Consider the following 11110-nt stretch of genomic DNA (forward strand, 5'->3'; position numbering starts at 1 on the left):
TTTTCATTGTGTTATGTTGATATTTCTACATTAACCCTATTATTTTTTTTTTTATGTTTTGATAATGACTAATTTGATTGATTGGTGGATACTTAACACCCAGTTGTATAATCATTATTCATCTTAAATGTTGTGTAGCAATATACCATCCTGACTTGTTAAAGACATTTAATTGACATCTGTTCTTTAGTGTGCTATCTTACAAGGCCGAAGTCCACAGGAATACATGTTACTCTATTGATATGCAAGCAGGGTTATCATCTGTGTCCCATGAACACATTCCAAATTTATTAGTCCCTTACCGACAAAGTCGAAGGGGACTTCAGGTTTGCACTCTGTCTGTCTGTCCAGCAAATAAGTTTTCCACCTTTTTTTTTTGTGCTTGAAGATATTTGGTATATTGTTTACTAATGACAAGTTACAAATCAAGTTCAAATTTTGTTCCGGTTTGATAATTTTGTGCAGAATTATGGTCCTTGGAAGTAAAAAATTCACTCTAATAATCAGTTTTCCAAATTTTTTTGTCATGCTTGATAATATTGATTTAATAATTGATAAATTGTTTTATCATGACAAGTTACAAATCAAGTTTAAATTTTATCCCAGTCTGGTGATTTTGTGCAGAATTTTATCCCATTTTCATGGTCAACTGAACATAGAAAATGATAGTGTGGATGGGGCATCCATTTACTTGAGAGTCGGGACACATTCTTATTTTCATTTTGTCATGTCAGACATTTTAAAGCTTTTTATGCAGTATGGATTTTTTTAAAGGCTCAGCTTGTGACTTTTAGCTGTTTAAAACCTCTTCCTGTAGTCTCTGGTTGAGAGTCATTTCATGGGCAATCATACAACATGTACAAATGTACATACTTTTACTTTTTATACAAAATTGAATATACAAAAATCTGTAAAATTTTAAGGTAAAACTTGAGGGAAATTATACAAGACTGAAAAAGTACAATAGAGAGCTAGACTTGAAATGCTTACACATAGAACAAAATGATAAAGATGAGCTAAGTCAGAGGTTCAAAAACATGTGTTACCAATGTTCTGTATGTATAAAAAAGAAGATGTGGTATGATTGCCAATGAGACAACTATCCACAAAAGACTAAAATGACACAGACATTAACAACTATAGGTCACCGTACGGCCTTCAACAATGAGCAAAGCCCATACCGCATAGTCAGCTATAATAGGCCCCGATAAGACAATGTAAAACAATTCAAACGAGAAAACTAACGGCCTTATTTATGTGCCTGTCACACATCTAGAGGTGTTAATTCAGTGGTTCTGTATGTGCCTGTCACAAGTCTAGAGGTGTTAATTCAGTGGTTCTGTATGTGCCTATCACAAGTCTAGAGGTGTTAATTCAGTGGTTTTGGTTTTGTTTGTTGCTGTTTATTATATTTTGTTGTACATAAAACCCTTATAAGTTATGAAGCTACATATATGGTTAATGCATAAAAATTTTACACTCCCATTCCAAATGTTATCTAGTTTGGGGCAGCCCACTGTTTATCAAAATCCTTGATCCACATCTGAGTATATTCAACCATTTTAACAGTCAAATGTATGGGTAAAATTTGTAGCCTAGAAATAATGTTAAACAAACTGATGCATCATGGGAGGCCAGTGTGTAATGTTATTTGAAGAAAGGTCACTGTGACTTTGACCCAGTTCACCCCTATAAAAGTAAAACATTGTCGGAATTGTGTAAGGTGCACAACGTTTGTACCATAGCACTAAGACACTTTTGACAAAACTGTATATGCAGAAACATCATCAAATGTGTCGAGTACCAAAATCAGGTCACACTGACCTTGAAACTTAAATACTATGCAAGGTACCAGTCTGTACATTAACAGATATGTAAACAACTTGTTTAAGAGAGACCAAAGATAACAAAGGGACACTCAAACTTGTGAGTCAAAAATAAAGTGATAATACCATGGCAAAAAAAAGAAGAAAAAACAACTGAAGCTAGACCACTGAAGTAACATGTGTTAGTATTGGTTTATCAGGGTTTAAATTTTCTTTTTAATGTTCGAATAATCTCCCCTTATGCTTCTTAAAATATTTACTTGTACATGGATTCAGTAATTTTTCTCAACAATCCCTGAAATTCTCAAGTTTCGTAGGGAAGTCAAAATACACCAACTATTTTTTTCTGTTTGCTTAATATGTTTTACAGTTTAAACATGTTTATCTGAAGCATTCTACAAAGATCTCCACAGGTAGCCTGTAATTCAGTGGTTGTCGTTTGTTTATGTGTTACATATTTGTTTTTCGTTCATTTTTGTTAACATAAATTAGGCTGTAAGTTTTCTCCTTTGAATTGTTGTACATTGCCATTTGAGGGCCTTTTATAGCTGACTATGCGGTATGGCCTTTGTTCATTGTTGAAGGCCGTAAGGTGACCTATAGTTGTTAATTTTTGTGTCATTTTGGTCTCATTGGCAATCATAACACATCTTCTTTTTTTATATTGAAAAGAAAATTGTCAAAATTAGGAAATATTAAAAAACAAAATCTTTGTCTTTGTAAATGATTAAACCAACTTTTAACAAATGTTTAAAGACAGACATTCTCATTTCCATTCTCAATTTTAAACACAATATAAGAATATATATAATTCAATAAAATCCAAGAAGAGAAGAAAATATAATTTCATAAATATAGACAAGGATTTTTATAGTAAAATCTTACTATACAAATCCTTGATATACATATATACATGTCATGATGATATAGATAAACAAAATCTTGATGACTAAGGGAGATAACTCTATCCCCAAAATTAGTTACCTGTACATTATACAAACAACATGAACAAGTCTGCAGATGGTAACAGACATATGATTAAATGGCAAAATTCTATTGAAGAAAGAAGTTCTTGTAAATGTGTTTAAGCAAAACAGAAAAATCTACGAGAATATACAATTATCAATTGCGGAATTTGAAACAAAAACAATCATAAACAAAGAAATAGAGAAATACAACAGGTTGTGATAAAATCTATTTATTTTTTACTGAAAGTCCACTGGCAAGTATTTTATATAACCATGCATGATAACAAGCCTATGTGACAAAACATACCTCAAAACCTCTTTTGATAAGTCTTTCTATCAGGTGGAAAAAATCAGAAACTCTTACTGAAAAAGTTGATATTTTCCAAACATTTTTTTAATTTCAGGGTGAACATGGTGAAGTATACATATAAAACAAATAAATATAAAATCAGAAATATGCTTAAAAATTTTTGACGTATGTGCAATAATCACAAAATGAATATAGCCAAAACAAAACAAAAATGTTCTCACATTAACCATTCATTGTGATGTTTTAGAGTTCATTTCTTATTTTTTTTTATCAAACAATGATACTATTACTACAATACTCTAGAAATAAACTGTTTTGGAGAAAAGTTCTAACAGGATGGAAGGCGCTTTTCTGGACATTGGGATTAGGCCTTTTTTAGAGGGACTTTGGAAATGGGTCTTTGTACCCCTTCTACTCTATAAATTATTATAACTTTTTTTTTTTACCAAACTATGATACAATTTGTATGAAATTCTAAAAATAAGTGTTATTAAATGTCAGTATCAATTGTCATCAGGTATTGAATCATCAGTTTCATCTACAACAACTAATTTTAATATTTTTGGCGTTGCAGTTTTACATCTATCAATTTGTCCGTGATTCCTAACTTCCTTGGCTGTTTTAAACCCCTTCATGCATCCCCCACATCTATACGGCCTTGACATTGGATGGACTCTTCCAACATGATAGTCATAATCACTCTTTCGATTGAAAAGCCCATCACACAATTGGCAGCTGAATTTCTGTATTCTACTTGTATGTTTTTTCTGGTGATTTTTTAGGTCGGCTAATATATTGAAATGAATTTTACACACGGAACACTTATATCGTTTCTCATTCTGATGAACACGAATCATGTGAAGGACTTTGGAACTATTTTGTGAGAATCTTTGCCCACAAAAATGACATGCATATTTCTTGACCCCATCAAATGGATGAACTGTTTCAATATGTCTCATTTTACCACTTCGTGAACTAAATTCTTTATCACAAATGTGACAGAAATGTTTCTCTTTTTCTTCATCATCCTTTTGACACTTTGCTTCATGTTTATCAAGCATACGTTTCAAGTAAAACCCTTTATCACATTCTGAACAGAAATAGGACTTAGCTATGCCACTATGTTTCCCCATTTTTGTTAAATTAACTCTCATAACTTTTAAACTGTTTTGTATTAATTCTGATGTATTCCCCTGACTGGTACATGTATTCTTGTTGTCTCTATTGGTATTATCTATCTCATTTCCTTGTTGATCTGTAACAGATGAAAGCATGTACATGTTTTCTTTTTCCCCCTGACTGGTACCTGTATTCTTGTTGTCTCTATTGGTATTATCTATCTCATTTCCTTGTTGATCTGTAACAGATGAAAGCATGTACATGTTTTCTTTTTCCCCCTGACTGGTACCTGTATTCTTGTTGTCTCTATTGGTATTATCTATCTCATTTTCTTGTTGATCTGTAACAGATGAAAGCATGTACATGTTTTCTTTTTTCCCCTGACTGGTACCTGTATTCTTGTTGTCTCTATTGGTAGCATCTATTTCATTTCCTTGCTGATCTGTAACAGATGAAAGCATGTACATGTTTTCTTTTTTCCCCTGACTGGTACCTGTATTCTTGTTGTCTCTATTGGTAGCATCTATTTCATTTCCTTGCTGATCTGTAACAGATGAAAGCATGTACATGTTTTCTTGTTTCTCCAGTTCAGCTGTATTGTTCTCCTCAATTGACACACAAGCATGACAAGAATTTTCACCCATTTGAGAGTAATCTGATAATCCTTCCATATTACTAAAATTCATGTCTGAATTATGTTCAACTGATTCAACATCTTTTGGAAAATTATCACTATGGGTGCCATCATTTGTCATCTCCAAGGACCTATCCACTTTTCTTGAACCAATATCTGAAACTTTCAACTTAGAAGAGTTATCTCCCATTATAAATGTTTCCACATTTTCAGACACATTTTCTTCATTTGTTTCAAAACAGTTTTTTGAAATGTTATTTGAGAACTCAAGAATAGGATTCACAGCTTTATCATCTTTTATTTGTAAAGTGGTTTCATTTATCTTTTTAATAAAATCATAAATCTCAAACTTTAGTGGATTATCTCCCTTACTTCTGTTTTCAATGCTGAGATTTTCAGACAAAGGACACTCGTTTATGTTTACACTTGATGCTGTTTTATTTTCGTCAGCTTCCTGTTTAATATACATTGTCAAACTTTTCTCAGATAAGTCCTTTTTCATAACACAATCATTTTTTTCAATCAAACTATTTTCTGACATGTCTGAATTATTGCTAGTTATCTTTTCAAATTCGTTGATTGCATTGTTGTCATGACAACCTGAATGGTTACTACCCTCTGCGTGTTTTTCATCACTGACAACTTCTTCAGTTCTTTTGTGGTTTATTTTTATTTTCTTTGATGGTCTTTTCATAATTTGTTTTTCAATATAGACATCTTTTTGTATAATACCTATTTTCGGTATGTCCTTCAATTTAACTGGTGTATCAAACTTCCTTTTCTCAGCACCAAGAACTTCAACAATTTCTTTGAACATACTTTCTTGCCATTTATTCCACTGTTCTTTGTATGTTAACTTACATGGGTTATTTTCACATTTTGGGTTTTTAATCAGACCTCGGTTATTTTTTAATATAGAATGTAAGATCTGAATCTGGTCAGTGTCACTCTCAGTATTAGTTTTTTTCACTTCAGCTTTTTGAAATAAACGATGAAAATGAAGTTTATAATGCGTGATCTTTGCACTTCTGTCAACGGAAGGTTTACCACAAAATTCACAATTTGTTAACGGAGAATCCTGGACATGAATATTCATATGTCTAATCAACGCCCCCTTTACTTTAAAGCTTTTCTTACATATTTTACAGGCAAATGGACGATCATCAAAATGAACTCTAAAATGATTATTCAAACTAGCTGAAGAAGTATACATCTTTTTACAAATAGAGCACTGATAAGGTGATTCCCCTTTGTGTTGTATTCTAACGTGATTGTCTAGAGAAGGTTGATGATGGAATCTTTTACCGCAGACTTCACATAGAAACGCTCCTGTACAATTGTGAGTTATGAAGTGATGTTTTAAGTTCCCTTTACTGGTGAATTGTTTCCCACATATAGAACATAAAAATGGCTTCAACAAATTTTTGGATGTTTTTTCATTTTTATCTTGCGTCTTTGAGGAATCTTGTGTCTTCAGGGAATCTTGATTGTCTTGCAACATTTCCTCATCATTTAAATCTTGATTGTCTTGTAACATTTCCTCATCATTTAAATCTTGACTCAAAGGTGGTTCTTGAATGTCTTCATTCTTATCTGTGTCAATTTTTCCGAACTCATTTTCAGTAACCACTTTAAATTTTTCAAGGTCATATTTCACATCTTGATTGTCCTTGAGTTTACACACCTTTGAGTGTTGCTTAAAATAATATTTCTGGCGATATTCCCTCCAACAAAATTGACATTGATAGTCTCTTGTTGGATTATGGATTTTCTTGTGTCTAAGAAGTGTCTTCCGACTTTTGAACATACTTAAACACTCGTCACATTTATAGTTACGTTCGTTGGTATGTTTGATCATGTGATTTGTCAGGGATCCTGATTGGACGAAACTAGCACCACACTCTTTGCATTTATACGGCTTTTCACCAGTGTGTAGTCTATGGTGGTGGTTTCGAGAACTACACTGGGTAAATGCCATATCACAATAATTACATTAGTATGGCCGTGAGTTTGTATGAATACGCATGTGTCTTGACAAATCACTCGCAAGTTTAAACTTTTTATCACATTCAACAACGGAACATTCATACGGTCTTTTATCTGAATGGTATTTTTTATGAGTAGTCAGTTGTTTCAAACGAGCATACTGTTTTCCACAGATGTCACATTTTAAATCGTCACCAATTTTTCTTTTCCTCCCTCGTTTAGCAGAAATAATGGATGAAGCCATTTCTTTTTCTAAATTATGCGGTAAATCAATTAGCTTTGTTGCATACTGTATATCTCCTAAAGCTGTTATTTCTCCATGAACTGGATGTCCTAATTCTACTTGGTAAATGACCTGATCTGTTTCATTCAAGGTCAAGGACGTTGTAGGAATAGAAAATATTGTCATGTTGTTTTGGTCTGCGTGACATATCTGAGCTTGTGTCATTGTACCTCTAACCAGGGACTTTCTATACTAATGTTTACAAGTCCCTGCTCTAACCTGATAAATCTGAAATAATATATAATTGGTTATTATGAAATTAAAATTAACAAGCAAAACTGCGATCTACTACTCACTGCTGATATCCCAGCTCAAATATAGATAATTTTAATAGTGTAAAAATATGTAAAACTTTGGTAAACAGGAAGTTGTTGAGTGATGAATCTGAAAACACAATACAGGACATAGCTTACTAATATATATATAAACACTGAAACCAAATCTCAGAAATCCTTATGATTTAATTCCTTAAATTGAATAATAAATGTGATGAAATATATTCATGGAACTGCATGGACAGAGGTAAAACAGTATATCCAACTTTTTAAAGCAGTTGTATAATTAGGAAAACAAAGGTACAATTGAACACAGACATTATCATGCTAAGCATTTGATTGTCTTGCCATCATAATGAAAGATCAAAATGTTCTCCTCCCTATACGTAGTTATTTAGACAATATACGTATAGTGCCTTGAAATATGAAATTTATTTGTATGGGGCTTAGAAACGGGGGAAATGTGATGTTCTACCGAGCATTTCCCCTGTTTCGTGCTGAATACAAATAAATTTCATATTTCAAGACACTATACGTATATTGTTTTTATACTAAAATTGATAAAAAATAAAAAAAATTAAAAAAAAATATGTAACAATTATTGTTAAAAAAGAATTAAGTGTTTGGAATTTCCCTCATGGGGTACCATTTTGGGGTATTTCCCTAAAACCGTAGTCCAGGCGGTAGGACATTGACATTTTAACGAATTAGAAAGGGAAAATGAACTTAATTAATAACATTTAATAAACATGGTATATAAATTACCAATTTGAAGACATAACAAGTTTAAATTCATAAAAGTTTGACAATATTGTGTTACTACACGTTGTCATGGTTGTGACGTGACGTTGTTGATAAAATACAGTAGTTCCGGTAAGAAGGCGGGGCTTATAGGTTAGTTGAGGTCACTGACGTATAAAGCTAACGTTTATACGTATAGCTTTATCTGTATAGTAAAATAGCTGATTGCAGTATAAATATTTATATACTGTAAAATCATAAATTTTATTATTGCGAAAAATGCGACAGAGTTGTAAACACAGTACAATAATTTAAACTGGCATTTTGAAATAAAATTTTAATTTTTACATGAATTAATCAGGATTTTTCTCAAAATTGTAAAACTATAAATCGCATTTATGTTTAAAATGACCATGATGACAAAATAGCAATAATAAATGCACGCAATAATTTCTTAAATTTACAGTATAGAAACATTACTTCGTTATTGGAATAAATAGACAAGGTGAATGCAATACATGTGGTGTGTCAAGAAATTTTCATAATAGGGCCCAATAACTGCCCTGTTTCAGTTGCAGTCTATACAAAATCAGACAATTTTGCACAACCTGTGACCCATACTTTTTATTATATTCTTACAAAAATTTGACAAATCATTAAAAATTTCTATTGATTATGATTAAGATTTCCCCTCCCCTCCCCTCCCCTCCCCCAGCCACTTTAAGCAGTTTTTTGCCATGACCCCAAATATTTTCATGATTTTTTCAAAATAAACCCTTTATCTGAATACTCATCTCAAATGTAATAAAATTATGTCACTTCATAAAATTTACTATAGTCCATGCTTTTATCATGTTTATTGAAACTAAATAAAACAGCTCTATATATAAATGAGTAATTTTTCAGAAAAATAATACATTGTATATAAAATTGAGAATGAAAATGTAGAATAAGTCAAAGGGATTAAACAACCCAACCAAAGAGCAGATAACAGCTGAAGACCACCAATCGGTCTCCAATGCAGCGAGAAAATGTGGCTCCCAGGGATGGTTCTCAGCTGGCCCCTAAATAAAATTGTGTACTAATTTAGCGTAAATGGATGTCACACTAAACTAATGCAAAACATATAAAATGAACTCTATTGCAAAACATATAAAATGAACTCTATTGTAAAACATATAAAATGAACATTATTGCAAAACATACAAGACTAACAAAGACAGGGGCTCCTGACTTGGGACAGGCTAAAAAGGGCCAGGTTAAACATGTTTTGTGAGATCTCAACCCTTCTCCTATACCTCCAGTCAATGTATAATAAAGAAACACATAGCAATATGCACAGTAAAAGTTTTTTAAAAAGTTTTAAAGAAGTCAGAGTCCAACGTCATCATAGGATAAACACATGTAGATAGCTGATAAGCAAGCCTTTAAGGGTACATGTAGGTTTCATTTAATAGCCATCTGCAAAACACTAATATAGACAACTTTCAGGTTCTTTGAATTTCCATTAAAATAGTTATGCTGCATTGCACAAATTATTCAGCAAATATATTCTTCAAAAGATAATCATCCTTGCCTGTTATTAAGGACTTTTGAGTACTCAGGTAGGTTATGTTTTCTTGTTGGAATTGTTTTATATTGACAATCATACCACATCGTTTTTTTATACCTACAGAAACCACATAATTTCAATGATGATCACGAAAAATGCTCTATGCAGTGTCGGATCCAGGATTTTTCTTAAGTGGGGGCCCACTGACTGACCTAAGAGGGGGCCGCTCCAGTCACGCTTCAGTGATTCCCTATATAAACAACCAAATTTTTTCCCAAAAAGGGGGGGCTCGGGCCCCCTGCCCCCCCCCCCCCTAAATTCGCCTATGCTATGAATTTTGATAGTGATGGACTACAAGTGCTCACCTCTATAGGGTAAATGCACATATAATTGACCAACTCTTCTAGTTAGGGATCATAAGTCAAAAGTGGTCAATTGATGGATAGTTCAATAAAATATTTCATGAATTTTGTGGGTACAAGTGAACCACAAATTAAATGTTCAATAAATGTCATCAGTATGGGCTTTGCTCATTTTTGAAGGCTGTACGATTACCTATAGTTGTTAATATCTACAGTTGTCATTTTGGTCTCTTGTGGAGAGTTGTCTCATTGGCAATCATACCACATCTTCTTTTTCATTTTTTTTTTATATTTTAAATAGACTTGTACAATGAATTTGGCAAAACCACGAAATTAAAAATCCACAAACATGCAAGTTTTCCTTAATCAATGAAAATAAGTACCCATGAAAATAAACGAATCCACATTACATGTACATAGCTATAGTTAATTTGAAAATATGACTGAAGTTAGCTCTTCACCAGTCCAATAATTTATGATGTTTTCACCATATATTTTTTTTATACTTACATAATAAAGAGCCATTTAACACTGTTAATCTAGATATAGTCTAGATAGGATGTATTATAAAAATTGATTGAAGATGTCTAAACTTGCTGATGTCGTGGTTGTAAATATAATTCTGAAAAGAAAAGAAAAATGGGCATTTAGAAAGTTTTTTTTTAACTTCTGTTACCAGTATTTATCATGTTTAATGTCTTTTATTTGTTAAGGTGGTACCTAACACTACAGGCAGTCAGGGGTACTACTTGTACAAGTTATTTTTATTTACTGGAAGAAGTAAAAAAAAATATCCACATATAACATGTATAAGTAAAAACAAATAATGTTTGAATAATCTACCCTTAATTTTCTCAAAAATTTTCTTGAATAGGTAAATTTTTCTTACAATCCCACAAAAGTCCTCAAGTTTTGAGATGTAAAATCATGCCCTTAATGATTTTTCCCAGGTTTGCTCAATTTTTTTTTTTAGAGTTCAATGTTTCATCTCATTATTTCAACAAAGAAACTGATTGCGAAAAGATCTTAAGTATTTGCACAAGGCCTTCAAAAA

The 11110-nt window shown here is 32.2% G+C and overlaps 1 protein-coding gene across 1 annotated transcript; it reads right to left on the minus strand.

The window, feature by feature from the left end:
- Window positions 1-2653: 2653 nt before the first annotated feature.
- On the minus strand, window positions 2654-10776 carry LOC139499606 (zinc finger protein Xfin-like). Its single transcript, XM_071288358.1, has 2 exons — window positions 10567-10776; window positions 2654-7354 (listed from the first exon to the last, which is right to left on the minus strand). The coding sequence occupies exon 2, from the start codon at window positions 6833-6835 to the stop codon at window positions 3608-3610; it is 3228 nt and encodes a 1075-aa protein (XP_071144459.1). The 5' UTR covers window positions 6836-7354; window positions 10567-10776; the 3' UTR covers window positions 2654-3607.
- Window positions 10777-11110: the final 334 nt, after the last annotated feature.

This window comes from Mytilus edulis, chromosome 12 (assembly GCF_963676685.1).
Source record: "Mytilus edulis chromosome 12, xbMytEdul2.2, whole genome shotgun sequence".
Lineage (NCBI taxonomy): Eukaryota > Metazoa > Mollusca > Bivalvia > Mytilida > Mytilidae > Mytilus > Mytilus edulis.